This window comes from Lissotriton helveticus, chromosome 1_1 (assembly GCF_964261635.1).
Source record: "Lissotriton helveticus chromosome 1_1, aLisHel1.1, whole genome shotgun sequence".
NCBI classification, from domain to species: Eukaryota; Metazoa; Chordata; class Amphibia; order Caudata; family Salamandridae; genus Lissotriton; species Lissotriton helveticus.
In genome coordinates, this window is record NC_136057.1 from 1,680,955,071 (window position 1) to 1,680,978,598 (window position 23,528).

Below are 23,528 nucleotides of genomic sequence, written 5' to 3' on the forward strand. Positions count from 1 at the left end.
GAGGATTGGACCGCTGGCATTAAGAAATAGTCCAATCTGGAAAGACTGCCATGTGCCCCAGAATGGAAGGTATACTGCAACTGTATGGGGTGCAGCAGTCTCCAGGCGTCTACTAGCCCAAAGGTCTCCAGCAAGTCACTCAACCACATTTGTGACCTGGGTAGATCCCTAGGAGGACGGCGATCAGAAGCGCCAGAAACAACCGAATTCAGATCCCCACCCAGAATAAGGAGGCCTTCAGGAAGGTCCAACAGGACTCTACAGAGATCAGCGTAGGTTAAAGCCTGCAGACCCGGGGGGACATAGACTGAAAGTATGGATAACGTCCTACCCTCCCATCTACCAGTGAGCACCGCATAGCGCCCCCTGTCATCGAGTTTCACCTCGTCAATTGCAAAGGGGAGAGAGGACCGAATAAGAATACCAGCCCCCCTGGACCCAGAAGTAAACCCAGCGTGTGCCACCAACCGGTAACCACGCCTGTTTATAGCCTGACATGCATTGCCTATTAAGTGTGTCTCCTGTAGGAGTACAATATCGGGAGAATGACGCCTAAGGAACCGCAAAACAATACTACGCTTAATCCTGTCCCCTAACCCATTGACATTCCAGGATAACAGTCTCAACTCGCCACCCCCATCCCCGAGCAGCAGATGGAGCAGGATCCACACAGAACCCCACGATCGGTGCAAATAAAGCAAACAATACGGTGCCTCACGAAAGAACAAAAACACACACACACCCCCCACCTCCCCCAACATGAACATGTTACTCCCCCCACCCTGCACCCCTGCGTACGACTAATAAGCCACCCCAACTTGCAGTGTGCCTGTCGCCGCCCCATTACTAAACTAAGCTACGCAAAGAACCCAGGAGGAGGAAGAGTCCCCGTTCACCCCCCGCCACCCCCAGGCTAATGCAGGCCTAACAAAGACCCAAGTCGAGACTCAGCTGAAACAGCAAAAAAGTTCAGACGCCAGGGTCCACAGTACAGTCCTCACTCCGCCGGGCCCCCGTTGGCGCCCCCGGGGTGCCCAGCACGCTCATCTCTTCGAGGCAGGGAATCAAGCCAGTCACTAACATTTTCAGGGCGGTCGAAAAAGAAGGCACGGTCCCGATACTCAATCCGGAGTCTAGTAGGGAACAACAAGGCGTATTTGAGACCCAAGTCCCGCAATCGTTTCTTTACTCCCTGAAAGCCAAGTCTTTGCTTTTGGACGAGCGGAGAAAATGCAGGATAAAAAGAAACGGAAGCATTCTCAAAGTTAATTGGACCCTTGTCTCGTGAGGCCCGAAGAACCGCATCCCGGTCTCGGAAGTGAAACAACCTGGCAATAATGGGCCTCCGAGGAACACCCGGCTTAGCCTTTCCGCCTGGGACACGATGGGCGCGCTCAACCGCAAAGAATTTGCTGAGGCCAGCGGGTGAAAGATAGTTGGTGATCAAGTCCTCCACCAAGAGGTCGACCCCCAGGATCTCGGGATTCTCCGGGACACCAATAAGGCGCACGTTGTTGCGGCGCGCCCTGTTCTCGTAGTCCTCGAGACGACGAGCCATCAGGTCGTGGGAAGAACGCAGATTGCCGATCTCAGTCTGGGCCTCCGCTACATCTGCAGTGAGACTAGATGTTTTCAAGCCCAGGGATTCGACCCTCTCATCAGTCTTCACTAGGTCCGCTCTAATCAGCGTAATGTCAACGGCCACCGTGTCGATCTTAGAGACCAGGGCATCGTACTGCTGTCCCATAGAGGCCTGCGTGTTGGCAATGGCGGTCATAACGTCCTGCAAGGATGGGTCCGTAGACACCGAAGAGACAGCCTTAGGAGGATCCGAAGCACGGCCCGCAGCACCAGGCGACCCCTTTGCCTGCGAGTAGTGATCCATAATGTTCGTCTGGGTTTGGCCACCACGGAGAGGTGTCTTGGTCTTGCGCTTCTCAAGCGGCGGTCTGGATGCCATATTGGAAAAGGGACCCCGAAGGGGTCCCCGCGACCTGGTGAAAATGGTCGGTCGTGAAGCGCCCAGGCAGTCAAACAAGACCAAAGCAGATGATAGTAGCCAAGAAAAAGGCCAGGCTGCGGGCAATCCGTCAGGCCAGTACTGAACAGCAGGGGGGACAACAGGCCGAAGATGAATCAAGGCTGAGCCTCCGCCAACAAGAGCCGTGAGCCGAAAACGAAACCGAAAGTCAGGATGGGTCGACCAGAGGGGACCCCTGCCGCTGCTGTTGATCAACTACTCCACGGCTTGCCAAGCAACCGAGCCCCCGGTCCGCCTCGGGGTGGGCCGCAGAAAGCAAAGACGATGCAAAAGTGGACCCCAGCGTCCAAATTCAATTTTTCAAAGGGCACGGAGATCAGCAAGGATGTATGATCAAAAGCCCGTCTTCGAAATCAGGATGTATTCAGGATATCCGTGAAGGGCAGCGCGGGTCCGGGGAGCTCTGTGCTCACGCGACCATCTTGGATGCCCGCGAAGCTCCTCCCCCTTTTTAACAACTTTCTTGGTAGATTTTTATAAGGTGCTGCTATGAGAGCGAAGAAAGCATTTGTTTTAAAACCATTAAGACAGTTCAGTTGCATTTTCTGTACCTTGTTTTCCCAGTTATGGACTTCTCGAAGATGTGCTGCTTCTTACAACTCAAGAGCCTGAAGAAGGTGATAACTTGCTGTACTTATCCACATCCACATGTGGCAGTATTCCTGCTATAGTCCAACATGACTGGATTACAACCATGCTATTTACCTTGAGACTCCCATAAACATTATTCATCACCTGCAGGTGGTCCAGCATGCTGCTGCAGTAAATTTGGTAGGGGTCTGTCCAGGTGGAATCATAACGCCCTGGTGTTGGGAACTTTACACTGCCTTCCCACCCACAGCAGGAATAATTTCGAGCTAATGACCATTGTTCAATCAATCAAGTTTCTAGTAAAGCGCAACTACTCACCCGTTAGGTCTCAAGACGCTGAGTGGGGTTGGGGGTATTAACAAGGCCATCTATGCAGCACTCCTGAATTGTAGGCAGTTCACTTTAAGTGGCATGTACTTTGCTGAGCCAGCGTTCTGCTCTCCGATGGTACCGAAAACTAGACCTGTAACCCTTTAGGACAGGAGTTTCACGGTGGCAGCGAATACGGGTTAGGAAATGTTCTCTTTTTTTCCTTTCGGGACGTGTCTAGTTTGATTGGGTTCAGAAAAGGACTCAATTTCTGGCTTTGTAAAAAGTACATTTTCACTTGATTTGTGCTGTAGTTAAAAGGTTTAAAAGTGAGTTTTGTTATTTCTTCTTTTTTCGTTTTAGCTTTTGATATGTTAAACCCTATTTGCCAAGAAGCTTACAGGATGGGAGTTGAATAAATACATATAACATATACCACACATAGAGCCGTTGCTGTTGAATCAGGGAGGTCACATTCTTAAATGCAAACAACCAAGGGTACACAGAGACAAACACACAGTAAGCATTCAGTAGAGTACATTTGGAGCAGGAATGTGAAAGTGACATGCACCTGTTAAACCAAATATGGATGGATCACATCAAACACACACTCTATTATGCATAATATGTATTAGCCAATCATTTGCCAGCTCTAAGAATCTCAGAGCCTGTGACAAACGCTGTTGTGTGAATTTATTTTTGTAGATGCACTGATAACGTGAAAACAGCAATGTAAAACACAAAGAACAGCACCACCTGGAAACATGCTGATGCCTCACCTGTTATCATTGATGTCTGTAGCATTGCCTGAATCCGCCGGATCAAGGGAATTACCAGAGATTAGAAGTACATGGAAACAGAAGATGAGAACATTGTCAGAACCCGGTGCCATGCCAATATCACTGAATATAATGCTAAGCAGCCCTCATCTTGTTTGAATTTTTGCTGAGTAAATATACTTGTTACTTTGAAACAGGAGACGCACAATTTAAGCTCCACTCCTATACGTCATCAAAAAAGTAATACTTACTTGCATTAGCACAATTAATCTACTGTGTGCCACCTTCCTTAACCTTATTAGTGTAAAGTGAGGCACCAAACATACTGCTGGAATGTATTCCCTGTAGAAAGTAGTCATTCATATAGATGTGTGCTCTAATATTTGCATTATAATGTTATAAATTGTAGTTGTCATTTACACTTACATTTGCGTTCTTTGAGATATACTGCTATTTAAAAAATTGCATCTATGGATGTTTGTATTAATTCTATAATTGTAGGTGCATATATAAACATGTACTTACCGTGTACACTGACTGTTTTACTAAGTTAGCTTGACATAAGTCTTTAAGCCTTTGGTCCCTAATGTTTAACCTTCAACGTGAAAGTTTTCTTTGCAATGCAATGTTCTTTCTTTTGCAGGTGCATTCATATGATTTCATAGCTCGTGAAAGGCGTATTGTGTATTAGAGATAGTGAGATCTGGGAGGAAAACTTTTGGCAAGAATGAGAGGCGCCAACGAACTATGAGAAGACTCCTATTTATGTTGTATCTGGAGCACGGAAACATCCAAGGTCGGCTTGATGTTCAAACTTTAGGATGGGAAAATTGAGCGAAGTTGCCAATTTCTACTGTGAGAAGGTGGAAAACAACTGGAATCAATGAGGTGGAATTCTTGAATGTTCTGTGTGTTTAATTGGTGTTCACACTTTAGTCTTTAGAGCAGATACCCTTTGGACTCTGACAGGTTTAGACCTCTCTGCTCTTATTTCCATTGTGTGGCTTTATGCTATGCATTGTCCTGATTTGGAGAACATTTATTAAAGTATCCACTATGCTAACCCCATCCTGCTTTCCCTGATTTAACTAGGTTTCCCTAGTGTTCCAACTTTAGTTTATGATTAGTTTATGTGACTTTAGATTTATTCGTGCATAGACGAGAGGATTGAAATCTGAACACTGATCAGGAAATTTTATTTCTTATTTTTTGTATTGCTGCAACTGAATTTCTGGTAGAGCTTGAGCTTCTAAGACTTAATTTTATTCAACATTTCGGTTTACTTTTGTTGATTCTGTATCTATATCAGAACCAGTGCGAGTGTCTGTGATAAAGCTTTCCTCCCTCTTCACCGATGTAACTACTGCTGTTATGTTTGCTCATTATTATTTCTGGACCACTTGTAAAAGTTGCAGAACCGCTGGTGGCAGAACTCGATCAGAATGTGGGGTGAAATATCAAGACTGTGCCAGTGGTCCCTTTGTCATTGTGCTAATAAGATTTTAAATTTCTGTCCAGCCTCTGTAACTGAAGGATGTATGTACAAACAGGTTATATTGCCTTTATCAGCTTTCTAACTAGTTGTTTATAAACAGAAAAAAGGCAGCTTTACATCCAACATGCAGAGATATACAGTGACTTTATCAACTGCATGCAAAGAACAAGGCGGTTCCATGGAAAAAACAATATGGTTATATCAACCACCAACCAGAAATAAAATACTTTAAGCGACAACATAAATAAACAAAATGGCTCAACCTACGAGGGGACATATTAGCTGTATGGCATAATTTGCCTGTTTGGCCTTTGTTTACAATGCGGCCTATGACATATAATGTGCTGCCCTGAGGGCAGCCACGAGAGAGCAGCTCATTACTATGGCAGCCGCTCCTTCTTTCCCAGTGCAGGTGGTACGTGGCCTGCACTTCAAAAGGACAATAGAGATCCCCTTTCAGGCAGGTGCAGTGAGTCACTGCTCTCCTCTGCAGGGGAATATCTGTAGGGTTCAAGGGATCACCTATACCCCCGTTCAGAGGGCTCCCTCAGGCTGGATGGTGCACTGATTGTGAGCCATTTCTTGAGGTGCACAGTCAATGTGCCTCCAGACAGTCTCAATGCCTTTACCCCTGCATCTATAATGTGGTGTGGGTGCAGATGAAAAATGTTTCCCTCATTTGACTGGGGCCACACCCCCATGCACATGAGAGAACACCCCCTGAAGATACTGCTGGTGCTATTTATGTTCCTGCACTATCTATATTACAGAACAGGCTGCATGAGCATCTGCAGCCCCTTCTGTAATGCGTCAGTGCCCAAAGGTACAGAAAACTGGCGTTCAGGATTGATGGATCCCTCCCCACCTAACCCCCACCCCCAAAATGTTTCCATCAACCACATGAATCTATATAAAAATACTCAACAACGAGGAAAGAAACAAAATCAATTCTGCCACAATGCCTACATTTTAAACAGGAAACAGTTTGTTATCATTTGCCACACAGTCTGAGGTGAGATGGTTTCACCACCCACATATCATAGGAACTGATGAACAAGTTACTTACCTTCGGTAATGCCTTATCTGGTAGAGACTCTAACTAGCCACAGATTCCTTACCTTAGAATTATTCTCAGGTGTCAGACTGAGTGCTGGTAGGTGGCATCGTTCAGCTCTGCCTCGTTGGCATAGTCCGCACTGTAAGTGACGCACGTGCCTATATAGGCACCACCCCAGTGCGCTGACGTCAGTTTCTTTTCACGACTTTTCATGCCAGTTGCGCAGTGCCAAGGAAAACACCGACTAATGGTGTGTGGAACTAGGGCACCGAAAAGGGAGTAGTCCTGGACCTATAAATCCATTCACAGAGCGGGGAGGATAGGAGGGTCGGTAAGGAATCTGTGGCTAGATAGAGGCTTTACCAGATAAGGTGTTACTGAAGGTAAGTAACTTGCTCATCTGAAACGGACTTCGAGTCACAGATTCCTTACCTTAGAATGGATACCCAAGCAATACCTTTCTAGAGCTAGGTCTGCAAACTTGATTTAGACTAGGAACTCCTGCAGGAGCAAACAGGAAAAGTGCCTGCTCTGATGGACTTGACTGTCCAGGAAGTAGTGCTTGGCGAATGTATGTAGTGAGGCCCACATTGCTGCTTGGCATATGTCCAGGACCGGAACTCTGTGTGATAACACATTGGTCACAGCCTTTGCTCTGGTGGAATGAGCATGCAAACCCTCTGGGGGCTGCTTCTATGGCTAATGCATAGCGGATCTTAATGCAGAGCACAATCCATAGGGAGATGATTTGTTTTTGCACGAATGTCACTTTTTTGGCTCCGACATATTCCACAAAGAGTTGATCGTCCACCCGGAAGGAACTGTTTGGTGTGGTCAAGGTAAAACAACAATCTTTTTTAGTCCAGATGGTGGAGTCTCTAATCTGCCTTTGAGGGATGAGGTGGAGCATAAAAGGAAGTCAAAGGGATGGACTGGCCTATGTGGAACAGAGTAAACACCTTTGACAAGAAGGATGCTCGGTCCAAAGGACCTAGTTTAAGAAGAAAGGGAAGTATGGAGGCTAGGATGACAGCGCTTGCAGTTCACTAACCCTCCGGGCATGTAATTGCCATCAGAAAGTCCATCTTCATAGTGAGATGCATAAGAGGCAGTTAGAAAGGGAGAACATATTAGAAAAGTAAGAACCAAGCTAAGGCATAACGAAAATGAGCTGCAGGAAATAAGATTTGCAAACCTTTAAGGAACCTATTTACAATAGAAGACTTTAAGAGAGAAGGCTGATCTGGCAGCCGCAGGAAGGCAGAGATGGCAGATAAGGAAAAGTTACTTACCTGTAATCCTAGTTCTCTTCCAAGGGTATCCTTATCAAAGTCATAAGCACTGAATAGTCCTGCCCACATCCAACACGTTGAACTGTTGTTACCTTACTTGCTTCATCTAGTAGTCTCTGATTTCCACATTAATCAAACAATTTACTTTCCAACTGTTTTCCAAATCCTTCAACTCAGGCAGGGAAATCTCTCCACTCACTTGATGTATCAAGGGTGTTGAAATTCCATTTGGACAAAACTGGAGACATAAGAAAATCAGATGGGCTTTTCATAAATTATGGACCGGTAAGAACTGGTTTGCCTTCTACAAAACAATCAATTAAAAAGATGGATAGTTTTATGTATTGTTTTAAGCATATCAGTTGGGGAAGAAGTGCTTACCTTATAGGCCAAAAGGCAATTCTACTCGAGGTAAAACGGCTTCTATAGCCCTACTTAGGATTGTCCCCATTGTAGGTATTTGCAAAGCTTCAACATGGAGCTCTGTCCATACTTTCATAGGGCATTATTATCTATATTCAAACTCCAGAGAAGATACTGAAGTAGGGCATGCATCGCTGAGGAATCTTTTTTGGTAATTATTGGGATTGTCTCTATATCTTGTCCGCTATCTGAAGGATTGGCTTGCTGTTCTATTCAATGTTTATGACGGTAGTGAGACAAAATATCGAAATTAAAATATCGATATACAATAATATCGATGTTTTAATTTCGATAGTATAGAATATCGATGTCCAAAATATCGACAGACAGAATATCGTTTTTTTAAGGTATGTATGTTACTAATATCGAATTTTACTAATATCGAAATTTTGTTTAGTGTTATGTATTTTAATGTGTTGTTTATATGTTTGTTAAACATGTTTTGTAATGTATGTTTTGTACATTTTGCGTTTTAGTATCAGAGTGGGTTGTGGGTTTATAGGGGAATAGGGTGGGAAGTAATTTAATAATAATTAATTAATTAATATATGTTTGTAAATATTTTTAATTAATACTTAATTGGTAATTAATTAATATTAATTAGTTAATTAAATAATATAATTTTGTACATATTTTTTATTAATAATTAATTGGTAATTAATTAATATTAATTAGTTAATTACATTAATTAGAGTAATTTTTTTATATATATAATTTTTTGTTATTGTTAATTAATTGGGAAACAATAATATTAATTAGTAAATTAAATTATTTACAGCTAATGTGCTAATATATTTACTTTATTGTTATTGTTAATTAATAATTAATTGATAATTAAATAATAATAATTATGTAATTAAATTATTTAGAGTTAATGTGCTAATATATTTAATGTGTTGTTATTGTTAATTAATAATTAATTGGTAATTAAATAATATTAATTATGTAATTAAATTATTTAGAGTTAATGTGCTAATATATTTAATTTTTTGTTATTGTTAAATAATAATTAATTGGTAATTAATAATTATTAAGTGAATAAATGATATGATTTATTTCTGTGTAGTGGGTTGTGTGTTTATAGGGGGATAGGGTGTGATATAATTAAATGTAATTAATTAAAGAGATTGTAATTTTCTTTGGTATTTATTGTTAATTAATTAGTAATCAATATGTGTTATTTAGTTCATTTATAATTACATCAATTTAGTAATATTAATTGTTATTAATTGATCAATTGAAATTTATATTAATTGTCTTTTTTATATGTGTAGTGTGTTGTGTGTTAAAGTGGGAGTAGTGTGGGAATTAATTTTTACCCCCATGCTATCCAACGCTTTCCCTACTGTTGCACCCTCTGGAGTGTGAATAGTAATTTTTACCCCTACGCTATCCACCAGGGAAACAACCTTTATAACGCAACTTTTACAACGCACTACCATTACAACGAAATTTTTACAATGCAAAAACCATTACAACGCATGTGTTTACAACGCATGTTTTTACAACGCAGGTACCTTTACAACGCATACCATTACAACGTAAGTATAGGTAAGTATATAATAATATTTTAAATTTTATATGTTTTAGTTTTTTTAAGGGGTATTTTTAGGGTTCAGGGTCAGTTTTCAGTTTTTGGGTAAAAGGGTATTTTTAGTGTTCAGGGTCAGTTTTCAGTTTTTGGGTAAAGGGGTATTTTTAGGGTTCAGGGTCAGTTTTCAGTTTTTGGGTAAAGGGGTATTTTTTGGTTTCAGGGTCAGTTTTCAGTTTTTGGGTAAAGGGGTATTTTTAGGGTTCAGGGTCAGTTTTCAGTTTTTGTGTAAAGGGGTATTTTTTGGGTTCAGGGTCAGTTTTTAGTTCTTGGGTAAAGGGGTATTTTTTGGGTTCAGGGTCAGTTTTCAGTTTTTGGGTAAAGGGGTATTTTTAGGGTTCAGGGTCAGTTTTGGGTTTTTGGGTAAAGGGGTATTTTTAGGGTTCAGGGTCAGTTTTGGGTTTTTGGGTAAAAGGGTATTTTTAGGGTTCAGGGTCAGTTTTGGGTTTTTGGGTAAAGGGGTATTTTTAGGGTTCAGGGTCAGTTTTGGGTTTTTGGGTAAAAGGGTATTTTTAGGGTTCAGGGTCAGTTTTGGTTTTTTGGGTAAAGGGGTATTTTTAGGGTTCAGGGTCAGTTTTGGGTTTTTGGGGTACAGGCGTACAGGGTAAAAATAAAATAAATTTATATTTAAATTAAATCAATTAAATGAAATTAAAAAAAATTAAATTACATTAAATTATTACGTTTTTATTTATTTTAAATGTATATGTATTAGTTTTAATTTTTTAATTATGTTTTAATGTTTTTATTTAATATTTGTAAAATTATATGTATTTTAAAATTATTTTTACATTATTATTTATACATTTAAAAAAACGATATTTTTAATTTCGATATTTTTGTACTACGATATAAATTTTTCGATATTTTTGTACTTACCTTTATGAAGATATGACTCCGATATTTTTGATTTCGATATTTTTGTGTCGATATTTTTGTGTGTCGATATTCTGTCTGTCGATATTATGTCAGACATTCGTTTATGACTATTGATATGGGTCCCCTGGAAGAGAAGGAAACTTTATTTAACTGCAATCCTAGTTCTCTTCCAGGGGTATCCTCATCAAAGTCAGAAGCAACCCTCCCTCCTCTCCGGCAAGACATACTACTGTCATCAATATTTACCCAGGTTCCAATATTGTCCCATAAAAATTACCTGACCTAACTGTCACCTGTGGGGAATGATGGGATACTGAGAGTGCTGTGAGGTTCTTAAAGGCACAGTGCTAGTTGCATTAGCTAAATGTATTACTTGTAGCCCATAGACTAATTCTGTCCTTCATTTCTTTTCCTTTTAAAGAAAGCTTGTGAAAGGTTTGCTATATTCACCTATACTCTGCGATGACTTATATAAAAGAAAATGTTTTCATTTTTTAAAATGAAAATACAATTTGGACATCTCAGCCTGTTATAGGTTGCAATTGTGAGTGTAACAAACCTTTTGGATTGATGTATGTATACACACATATTTTATCAGTGCTCCAGTGTCCCCACGCATGGGCGGGACTATTCAGTGCTTATGACTATTGATGAGGATTCGCTGGAACAGAAATAACCCTTCAACATGCTCAATGAAAAGCCCTGCTAGGGTAAGGATAAATAAAAGAACTTAGGAAAGGGGTGCAGATAAAGGGTCAGCCTTCTTGGCTGTACACCATGCCACAAAATTGCTCCAAAAACCAGTGTATACTGTCTTGGTGGAGGAATGCCTGTTAGAATGTGCTCCTTTGTGACATGACCACCCCACTTTTTGCCCTAGTACTGATGCTTTCCACTGAAAGTGCACTGGTTTCCTGCTAAAAAGGGCACCCAGAGTCAGTGTTCATTCCCTTAAAACAAGATAAATGTCTACTTGTAACCCAATTGGGCGGGACTTTAGCAACCTTACACAATACCCTAATAAATGGTTCCTCTGGTACCTAGTGCATAGATACTAAAGAGGGTCTTCCAGGGGTGCTGCATGTATTATGCCACCTTAAGGGACCCACAGAAATTGCATGCAGACTGCCAATTGCAAGCTGCGTGAAATGGTGCAAACAGTTAAAAAACACAACTTGACTCACTCACTGTGTGCCACGCCCCTGTGCACTGCGTATCCCTTATGTAAGTCACCCCTACAGCAGACCTTAGGGTCCTAAGGCAAGGTGTATTACATGTGAGGACATATCTGCATGAGCAGATATGCCCTTGTGATGTCTGGTTCCATCACCAAGACCTTGCAAGTGATCAAGAAGCCATCCTAAGCATATGTACTGGGCACTAATCTTAACGAGTTACCCAGCTACATAACAGGTTTACTGTACATAATGTGGTTTGGCATCAAACGGCTCATCTTAATAAATCTGTACTGATGCCAGTACTAGATTTATAATGACATGTACCCAGAGGGCACTTTAAAGGAGGTGCTCCCTGAATTCTGCTAGTCTCTGACTGGTATCACACAGTCTGCCACCACTGACGAGTTTCTGACCCCTGCAGGTGAGAGCCCACGCTCTCTGAAGACAAAAACAATTCCTGTCCAGAGAAAGGGGATACACCTCCTCCAACAGGATGGCTAGTGAATTTAGCATATCAAGGTCAGAGGCTTCAAAGCCTCTGCCACCTTTGATATGCAACCCCAGCTTTCCCCCAGACCTGGGAATGCCATCCCCTGCCCAGGGGCCCATTTGGCTCCAGGGCAGATGTGAAAATTAGTTAGTCAGAAGATGTGTCGCATTTACAGGCTGGTCACACCCCTAATGCGAGCCACTTGGAATGGACAGTCAAGGAAGGCTTTCACCACCTTCTTTTTGCTGCAAATAGGAACTGTGGGTCAGGATTATGCCCACTCTCCACACTAAGTGGCCATTTAGGGGCTGTAGTCACCCCAAGTGTAAGTAGCCCATTGACTACTACCCTATACTCCCCTTAACACCCTTAAATTCAATATTTAGGGGCTCCCCTGACACCAGAAACTCAGATTCGTCCACCTGGAACCATTGGAAGGAGAAAGAAGAGCACTTATTGCGAGAAATGAGGACTTTAGCACTACTTGGTGTCATACCCTGCCTTGCTGCTGGAACCTCAACAATTGCACTGACCTGACTCATCCAAAGGCTGAACAACTCTCAAAGCTGTGGAGTACCACCGAGCAATTTCAACAACCAGGCAGCATCTCTATTGGGGTGGAGGAGCCATCCCCATGCAGCGACAGGCACCAAAAACATCTATACGGTATACCATCCTGTTGGCCATCAGGCCCACCGAAGTAGCAGCACAACAGGAGGAGGTCCCTGAGACTCTAGGAGGTGAGCCCCATCTCTCTGGCAAGTTTTGAGACGCTAGACCCCCCAAGCGCCCCCCGTGCACCAATACCTTCCTGCCAGAGCATTTGCACCCACCAGGCTTGTTTGTGTCCAGTCCAGACACCAAAGGTACAAAGAATTGCCTGCACATTGAGGGACTTCAAGAGAGGCTAGCTCCACATAGAGAGTGACGCTGCTGTGTTTCTTTTCCCTCCTCCGCAGGTATACCGAATACTGCGAGAGCCTCCAACGCTAAAGTGGCCTACAAGTGAGCACCTCTGCACCCGAACCCCACACCCGAGTGCATGTCTTCTGCCTGTGTCCCCTTGGCCTAGTAGTTCCCATGAGCTGGGCCCCCCTTTGGGTTCCACCAGGCTTGTCCCTAAGTTCCCCTTTGCAGACTCTGTTGTTTTAACAAGCCCTTTTAAACTTTGCCAGTTGACTGAGCTCAAGGCTACCATGGCGACCAGCACCTTCGCACCCGGACACTCCAGGCAGGTAAACCTGGACTGCTGGTGGTATTTTGGACATTGGCCCCCAGGCACCTTAAATCCTAAAGGCCATCCTTTACAACGTTTGCAAATACCTGTTGTAGTACATAATTTCCTTCCATAGGTTAACAGCACTGTGTTCACGACTCATGCCTCAAATCTGACAGCTTTGCTAATTAACTGTTTTACTGTGTAAAAATGATAACGAACTAAAGCACTTATTTGATCCCCAAGATCTGGTGTCTAAATATTATATAAAATAGTGTGTTATTTTTCTAAATTGGTCTTGGATTTTATATTGAGATTGTGTCTCATTTATTGACTCTGTGTGTTCAACAAATGCTCAACACACTCCTGATAATCCTAAACTGCTCAACCACACTACCACAAATTGACCAATAGAGCACTTTGGGATTGTTAAAGCAAGGCCCTGTAAGCCAATAAGGGTTGCCTGGATTTTTTGTATAAGGTACCTTGTTTTGGTACATTACATAGAAAGCCAGTTTCCACCAATGCCGAGCTGCCTAGATAACATTACAGACTTTGGATGGAAGGTCAAAAGCTGTCAAATATTGCCCCTCAATCTCCACGCATGAAGCCAGAGTGTTGACAGGGTCGGGTGGAGAACACGCCCTGCTACTACGACAGGAGATCCTACAGAAAAGGCAGCCTGATCGGAGGACCGGTGGCTGTGCTCAACAGCTCAGGATACCACTCTCCGAGCTCAGTCTGGAGCCACAAGAATGACTTGGGCCCTGTTGTTCCTGATCTTCTTGAGACCTCTGGGCAGGAGTGGTAAGGGTGGAAGAGAGTACAGGAGGCCTGCCCTCTACTCGAAATGAAAAACATCTCTGAGTGAGAGCAGTCTTGGAAACTCCAGCGAGCAGAGCTGCAGACATTATGCGTTCTCAGTGGTGGCAAACAGATTGAACCAAGACTCTTGCCACTGCTGAAAGAGTTCTTGCACCATCTCCGGATGGAGATGCCATTCATGATCTGCTAGGCATCTTCAACTGACTTTGTCCACTCTGAAGTCTCATGATCCTGCCAGGTGTTGAACCACCAGGGAAATGCCCTGACATTCCAGCCATGTCTAAAGACGTAGCAACTCTTGACAAAGGATCCACAACCCCGTCCCTCCCTGTTTGTTACAGTACCACATGGTAGTGGTGTTTTCTGTGAACACCTGCACTAGCCTTCCCTGATGGATGGTAAAAAGGTTTTCAATGCCAGTCGGTCGCTCAGAGCTCGAACAGGTTGATGTGGTGGCTGGATTCCGCCAGAGACCAGAGGCCTCTGATCTCGACCTCTCCCAGATGGTCACCCCAGCCCAGAAGCGACACATCTGTCACTACTGTTAGATCTGGTTGGGGAAGGGAGAAGGGGCTAATGCTTACCCAATCACAGTTTCTTAACAACCACTATAGATATTTTGCAGTGCCCTCTGACATCTGGACCATATCTGAGAGATTTCCCTGATACTGCACTCACTGGAACTGCAGGCCCCACTGCAGAGGGCGCATATGTCAGAGACCATGTGTCACATCAAGGCTGAAACATAGGTAACATAGCCCGAAACTGCACTATGTCCAGAAAAGCTCTTATGAAAGGGAGCATATAAGAAAGGGCCAGGTGTGACTTGGGCACGTTGACAGTGAACCCTAGCGAGTGCAGGTGGTCCGTCGTAGTCTGGAGGTGGGAGACGGCTGTCTGGGGCGAGCCCGCCTTCAACAGCCATTTTTAAGAAAGGGGATTGGCACCTGGGTTCTCCGTAGACGAGCTGCAACCACCGTCATCACCTTGGGGAACACCCAAGGGGTGCCGGTAAGGCCAAAGGGGAGCACGGTACACTGAAGGTGCTTGTGACCTATCATGAACTGCAGGTAATGTCTGTGGGCAGGCAGGGCGGGAATGTGGAAGTATGGATCCTGCAAGTCCAACACTACCATTCAGTCTCCCAGGTCTGAGGCAGACAGGACTTGAGCGAGTGTGAACATTTTTAATTTCTCCTTTTTCAGGAAGAAATTGACAGGGTGCAGTTCTAGGATAGGACAAATGCCTCTGTCCTTCTTGGGCACCAACAAGTAGCTGAAATAGCAACCACAAACTACTTCTGATGCTGGAACCCTCTCTATGGTTCCCTTGGCTAAGAGAACTGCCACTTCCTGGTGGAGTAAGGAAGCCTGTCTCAAATGGGTGTCATGGGAGGAGGGCTAGTCATGAAGGGGAGGGAGTAGCCCCTTCAGACAATTATGAGAACCCAGCGGTCGGATGTTATTGACCTCCATTGGCGCAGGTGATGGGGTATCCTGCCTCTCACTGGATGACCATGATGGTCGGAGGGCAAACTAAAGAGGCTTGGAGGGAGCAGCTGCCAAGGGGTGGTGGACTGGCCCGACCTCTGGCTATCTGACCCACGAGGTCTGTGGGTACCTCATCCTCGGCCATGCAGGGGCTGGGAAGTTTGCATGCTGTGGTGGCTGTGCGAGTGGAGATGTGGCTGGAAACCCCTTCCATGGCCACAAAAAGAACGTAAGGCAGACTGGGGTTGGCAAGGGGTCATGAAAAGGCCCAAGAACCTGGCTGTAGCACAGCTGTCCTTGAAGCTCTCTGAATAGATGAGAGCTATCAAAAGGCATAATCATCAGCAAGGCCTAGACATCCACAGAGAAGACAGTGGTTCTCAACCAGGCATGGCGCCTAAGAGCCATCGACAATGAAACTGATCTGCCTTGTGAGTCAGTCATATCCAGCCAACAGCATATGACAAACTTAACTACGGCCCTCCCGTCAGTAATAGCTTGGGAGAGTATGGCTCGGGCCTCTTCCGAGACCATAGGCAGCACTTGCGCAACCGAGTACCAGAGCAAATGGGAGCATCAGCCCTAAAGGCACATGGTGGTCACCGACCGTAGTGCTAGGCTGTCTCAAGTTATCCAGCCTTTTCGATTCGCTGTCCAATGGAGTGGTACGAAATGCACCAGGATTTACTCTGGAAGTGGAGGATTCGACCTTCAAGCTCTCCTGAGTATGGTGTTGGGTGAGGAAGTAGGGTTCCCCTGGGGCGTGGCGGTGGCAGCAGGCAGTTGTCTTATTCACAGAAGGGCTTGGACCAGGCCGTTCGTGAGGGGTTCATTAAACGGGAGAAGGGGTACAGATGGGGTGACTCCTGGCTGAAGCACCTCCGTCAAGATGTATGTCTTGACAGCCATGGAGGACAATTGAGAGTCCAGGACCTCATCCACACTCCTAACCCCCCATAGCAAATGAGGCTCCCACCTCCCTAGCTGTGGTAGGAGGAGAGACCAAGCTAGTATCTGGGGAGTTGTTCAGTCCACTGGCATCTGGCACATCCTCACACCAGGTGTCCTCAGTGATAGGGGCTGGAATTAATCTGGGTCCAGGGGCCCCTCCCTGTCATCCCCAAGTCCTAGCCCATAGGAATATAGCATAGGTTCCAGCTGGGATAGAATGCCTGTAGTTGGCGCCAGAATCTGCGTAATATGATGCCCATCTGGCTCTGTGTTGGATTTGGGGATAAGTATGGGAGCGGCGCCGTTGGTGGGTGCCAGTGGTGAGGGGGCAACGGCTGTGGGGCCGGTGCAAGGGAAGGTCGAGGTGGCCCGACTAGCACCGTTCTGGAACCGTCCATGGATCAAAGAGGCTCCTCTGGTGCTGGGGGCAAACCCACTGGTGGAATACCTGTAGGAGCCCCTCCCAATCTCGCGGTGCCCAAAGGTGCTCCAGCGGGGATTGGCCACTCAAATCTGAGGTGCATGGCTACATTAAATTCTTTGAGTTGAGTGGGGCTCACTTCTGAAAACTCAGGGAGGCGCTGAGACGACCAAGGAGCCGGCTCAACTGCGGAGCCAGGCCCCGAATGCTGATGTTCTCTTGTCATGTCGGATGATTTCAACAGACGGGACGAAGTTGTAGACCTCTTCGATGTCTTGTTCTTTTTGAGCTTGTGGGACTTGCCCACGCACCCGGACGACTTTGAGGGTGACGACGAGCATTTGGAATGGCTCCGCGACTGATCCCGGAACCTTCCTCCCAACCGGGATCAAGACCATCTTTTTGTTGCAAGTTGAGTGGCAAGGAGCTTGAGGTAGTGCTCTCTCAAGGCCTTGTGTGCATGGCGCAACAAAAAAGGCCAGTCAAAAGGTGACGGGGAGCTCTTCTCTTGCACTGACTGGCCCGTAAAGAAAAGAACTGACATCAGTGCGTTGGTGTGGCACTTATATAGGCTCCACACACGTCACTTTTGGCGCTGATGGCGCCATGCGGAGCCAATTGACGCCACTTACCGGCACACAGGAGTACTGCTCACAAAAAAAAGTACCGGATCGAGCCTGACACCTGGGGATAACTAAATGGTAAGGATGCTGCAACCAAAAGTGCTTATCAGATACAATGTGACTCCGATAACTACTTGATCAGAAACTAATGCCATAACAAACTTTACTGTGAATACAATTGCATTTTTCAACTGCTGGACAAAAACAAAATGGCCCTTGCAAGAATGCCCACAAATGTTCATGTGGTGTCCATGTCATCTGTATATTAATATATCAGGAGAATGTTCTAAAATGCCCTATTGACTTCGCAGGAAATGCTGATTTAAAAACATAAATGGAGCAAGTTTTTCAAGATTCTCCATCTGAGCACAAAAAAATGTTTAACTTTACACGCATGCAACAATGATTAGTAAGAAGTACATATGACAAGCAAGCCTAACATAGGTCCAAGACAGCCACATTTTCAGGATAGCTATTTCATTTGTAAACAAGTATATGTCAAATATGTACATTTATCTTACATGGATATACTGAATATGTGGCCTGAATCTGGCTCTCCTGGTCTGTTAGCAAGCATTACTGTTCACATGTACACATGATAGCTTGAAGTTTCGATAAAGTGATAGAGCTCCATTAAGGGCCTCTTTTAAAGTGGCTAAGTCCATCGTTGTGTCTGACTGCACATATGTTAACACATATACTCTTTAGGGCCGGCCCTGTCCTACGGTGCGCGGCATCAACATGTAATCTGAGTTCCTTCTTAGATTACGCCGCGGCTTCAGACCCATGGATTCCACATGCAGCTGACTTACCGTTGTCCACATTTAACTTCTGATAGGGTTCCACGGTGCTGCTGGAGGAGCTGCTGCCATTGGCTGAGCATGCATTTGTTGGGCTAGAAACAAAACCAAAGTGTAACTTAACAACAACATATGTATTTCCTAACAAGGGTCATTCATGTTTACTCTTCCAATTTTCCATTCCCTTTCGACAAAAAAGGAAAATATGTTTTCTCTTTATTCTTATTGGGTAGAATATTCATGTCTTGTTTTTATGTTTTTGGTGGATGGGCAGTGCAAAGAATAAACTCATTCATTTCCTGGAGGACCGGGTATTGCACAGTGGGTAACACAAAATGAAGGGGCTTCCCTGCAGAAATGTGTGAGGAGCCCCCACATCTCACACACCTTACAGATATTCATTGGCCTTTAGCTAAACCCCCCCCCCCCTAGCATGTTTGGTAGACACCTAGAGAGTTGGGGGCCCCTAGAGCTTAGGGGTCCTCTGTAGCATAGCTTGTGCCCGTGCAATGCCCTGGCATTTCATGGGCACAATCTCTGGAAGCTCTTCCCTCATTGTCCTGTTAAAAGGCAACCTCCAAGGAGATTGTTCTTGACCTGTCACACACTCGACGTTCTGCAGAAGCTGCCAACAGGGGAATGTATTCTGATAGGAGTCTAAACACTGATTGAAGCTCAACTACAATGCCACCCCAACGCTGAATTCACAAAATTAACCAAACAAACCGCAAGACTGTTGGACGTTTATTTACTATGTAGGTGTGCTGGCAATATGATAATGGATGGGAGATGTTGATACTCGATGTCCCAACACACCTTGAAACATTACGAAAAAGGGAATTGTTTAGCCTATTACCCCAGTAGCATGCTGCCCGGTCTCTAGACTGTAGTGTGCGTTATTTAAATTATCTGGATTAGTATGTACCATTATGAGACAATGTTCTAACTCAATTTAAGAGAGATTCTCAAATTCTGCTGAGTGGAAATGTGAAACAATCTGCTGCTAGGCTTCCGTTTCTGTACCCTGTGGCTCACTCAGCCCTGTGCTCTAGCACAAAAATGCACGCTTCCCCCATTTCACCACTCCTCCATTGTAGTGCTGATTCTGTAATTATGGTCCAGACTATTACAACACAGCGCTCAGTAAGAAACAATTCTGTATCGAGTAGAAACTGTGTACCCAAAGAGTCCCAAAGTAATTGTGCTGCTGGTCCTATCAATAATATGTATTACAGCAAACAAATGATTGACAGAATGCTGACAATGCAAACATTCTCCCCCCATTCAAAAGATCTGGGTTAAATCCATCGTTCTTTTGCTCACCATGCCACCCCTGTTTCGACCCAGCCATATGCAAATCAGTCGTGCCCCTGTGCCTCAAGGGAACAGTCCAGACTGAACTGCCAAGCCAGGTCCTCCCTGCACCGAAAACAAGCATCCTGGGACCGGTTTCAGGGCATGTCACCCTTCTTCAGCCAGGCTAGCTTGAATCCAGTGGCACAGTGAGCAAGGGACCCACGTCTGTCAATGATATGTAAGCCGCGGTATAAACTACTGTTAGGCAGAAGGCATGAGTATATTACGTGATGTTACATTGGGGGCCAGAAGGGCTATTTAGCTTGGGACTAGAGCTCAAAGGTACCCTCAGCTACAGACACTCGTTAATATTTTGGTATCTGATACAGCAAAAAATATGGCTTGGGACATCAAAGACCAGAAGTGGCCGAGGTCTGTGTTAACTTTTTTGAGTGGGACTGCGGTTGTGTTGCATTACGTTTTATTTAGTGCATGACGTTAAAGCACCACACCGCTTTCAGGGTAATGGTTGCGCGAAAAAGATGGATGGTTAGAGAAGTAGTCACCCAAGTACCGAGGACACTAGCATGGAAGGTTATGGTGGGTGAGTAGACTTAGAGTAAGTCTAAATGGAAGAGGTATGTGTCCAACTGTAAAAGGAAGAGGATGCAAGAGAGGCACTAGTGGAGGTCTGTTGGCAGCTGATTCCACCATGGAATCTCACGAGTAGTGATAGCCGATATAACTGATCTTTGCATATGTTGGGGGGGTGGAAAGGCAAAGTTGTGGGTACAGATAGGGCTTGATACTAGACCAAATGAGCCCTTTTTGTAGAAGAACTTCTTCATGTAGCTAGGGCAGGATATTTGAAACACTGCAACATCGATTACAAGTGCATCGGTATTTGAGTGTTATTTATTGCCACCGATAAATAAACATACCCTAGAGGGCATTTAATAACCCCAATTATGAGTTTCTCTATTTAAACGTAGTAAATGAGAAAAACGCCATTATCCACAATTTATTAAGCATTTTTCATCCAGTCAATTTCAGCGGGTTTGACCTGTTGAAATTTATTGGGGGAAAAATCTGGCTGTTGATAAATTACGATTGGCTCATTATTCTGACACCCGTGCGGACAGGCACTTGTGCTCGAGGCTTTTATGGGTGAGTGATATTACTTTGAAACGGATCCTGCAGCCTACTTCAGCACTTGTGCTGTGCCCGAGAGTTGGCTTGACATAGTCAAAGCTGCACAATTTTATTTGATATTAGTTTTTTGTCTGGTTTCAGCAAAGCCTAAGTTACAGGATATGAACACAAAGACAACTAAAATCTGGTTGCAAAAGTTTACAAAAGGCGATTTTTGGAGAATAATGTTTAGGGCTTAGTCATTTTTTAGATCATGGTTTTTTTGAGGGACGAAGGATAGAAAAAGGGCGAAGATCATTTTGTTGGTTTTGATTTTTTGCTCAGGGACCGTATAGGAGCACACGTTTGGAAGTCGAAAACAAAATGGATCCTGAATCACACAAGTTTTATTTTTTCTTTTGTTTTCCACTATAGGGACATAACAATTATGGAGAATGACTTTCAAGTTGCTTAGTTAGAAAACAAAATGCAACAGTGTTGCCTACCCAACAGAAACAGAATGACCCTCCCAGACCACTGGTATTTGAGTCTTCAATATTGGGTGTCAGGCATGAGAAGCAGCCATCTGTAAGTTCTGGAGATCTGACCTTCAGGTGAGAGAGGCATGCCTAAGCTATAAACCTCTGCTCCTCGTGTCCAGTGGTGTCAGGGTCCATGAACAGCTAGACTGTATACTAGGCAGTGATCTGAAGTCCTTCAAGGCCATCTTTAAATGATCAGACTAGTCAACGGTAGCCACAGCAAATCACAATGACACAGCGTGCTGCGACTGATGAGGATTGTTCGAGATAGCAATCCAGTATTTCACTTGCAAAAGAATAACTGCCACATGCATCAACAGAAGGAATTGCGATTCCTAAATAGCGATTTTTAAGGAATCACTATTTAGGAATCACAAAAGCCTATGCATGTAGGAATCAGTATAAAAATAGCGATTCCTACAAATTCCTTAATTGCTACTTGCAAACTGCAGGTCGCAATTAAGGAATCCCTTCCCATTCATATGAGCCTGGTGGCCCATTGGAATGAATTGAAGATTGCGTTGGAGATTGCATGAGCAATTTGCGAGTACCAGTAGGTACTCGCAAATTGCTCATGCAATTTCAAGGGTACAACGGTGTCAAAATGACACCCTGTTGCACCCCTGAAATTGATCTGTGCACATATATTGCACACACACATGCCCGAAGGGCATGTGTGTGCGCAACATAAAACTTTGAAAAATGCACAAAAGTGAATTTTTCAAAGTTTTTGCAAATTACCATTAAGTTCAACTTCATGGTAATTTGCTACTCCTATTAGCGAAATCGCTAATTTTTTAACTTTAATGCATTGCATTTAAGGAATCTCAATTCGGGCTTCCTTAAATGCAATCGCAATTTAAGGAACCGCAATTTAGAGATTCCTTAAATTGCGATTTTTGCATTTGGGATGATGCATCCCAAATGCAAAAATACCGGCCGCAAAGGGGCAGATTCTGAGAATCTGCCCGTTTGCAATCGTTTTTTCCTTTGATGCATGTGCCTGTAAGTGCTGGGGCTCAAATTTTTCTAAGAAACCTTTTGCAGCCACTTCCAAATGTTGATGTGTCTTAAAACCCAGGCCGTATAATCTTTTTTTCATTTCATGCCTTTCATCCACCGATATAATCGCTCTGCCCCTATGTTGCAATCTCGTAGGTTCTTATCCATCCCCGCTTTCTCCCTTTGCAACTGTGTTTCCTTCTGTCTCTTCCTCCTCTTACCCTTTGCTACTTTTCTCTCTCTTGTTGTGGGTCAAAGTCTGATGATTATAAGTCCTCACCTGGAACAACCGGCTTAAATTAACCCCAGCAAGAATCTAAGAACTTTGGGGCATATTATCAAGAACAGGCGATAAAATTATCGCCGCTTTATCGGCATGAAACTGCCGCTAAAGCGGCGATAATGGGCTTGATAATAGGCCCTTGTGAATTCCCATAGCAGCCCAGGTTCTGGTGTTAACCTGGGCTGCTATGGGAATTCACAAGGGCCTATTATCAAGCCCATTATCGCCGCTTTAGCGGCAGTTTCCTGCCAATAAAGTGGTGATCATTTTATCGCCTGTTCTTGATAATATGCCCCTGAGTTCTGGCAACAACTGAATTAAAAGGCAAGGTACGAAGAAATTGGTGCATGTGGACAATGCAGACAGGTACTTACTACGTGTCGGTGCTAGGGCTGGAAGAACGCTGCAGAAACATGTTTTGGTAATTCTGGAAGAGGCTGTTAGTGTAGCTGAGGCACTCTGGGTTGCGGACACCATAGTGACTAGTAGGAGATGCTGCAGGGTAGTGGCCGGGTCTAATAGGCTTAGCTGCAAGTGAATTATAAAAAAACATTAAAATACATTTGCGAACGGTAGAAAGCAGTACATCTAATCATTACTGAGTGTTCGAGCCACTTGCTTCTGCTTTTAAAATTGTTTTCTTGGGAAAACGTGCATACTTTCCAAAGAAATTCAGTATGGTTGTTTTTTTACATAAAATGCATACATTTCCTAAGTTTGAAATTCAAAATATTAAATTTGGGGATAAGTAAATCCTGTAATGAGGAATCTATGACGAAGACAGCCACACAGTAACAGCCACTGAATACAAGCCCATGGAAAT

At 44.1% G+C, this 23,528-nt stretch overlaps 1 protein-coding gene across 1 annotated transcript in view; it reads right to left on the reverse strand.

Moving 5' to 3' along the window:
* Positions 1-23,528, reverse strand: part of KIF5A (kinesin family member 5A) — a 662,879-nt gene that overhangs the window by 49,624 nt on the left and 589,727 nt on the right. Inside the window, exons 25-27 of the mRNA XM_078688970.1 lie at positions 23,080-23,233; positions 18,464-18,546; positions 3,721-3,748 (exon numbers count right to left, since the gene is read on the reverse strand). Coding sequence (XP_078545096.1) covers positions 3,721-3,748; positions 18,464-18,546; positions 23,080-23,233 — 265 coding nt within the window. The remainder of the gene's footprint in view (positions 1-3,720; positions 3,749-18,463; positions 18,547-23,079; positions 23,234-23,528) is intronic.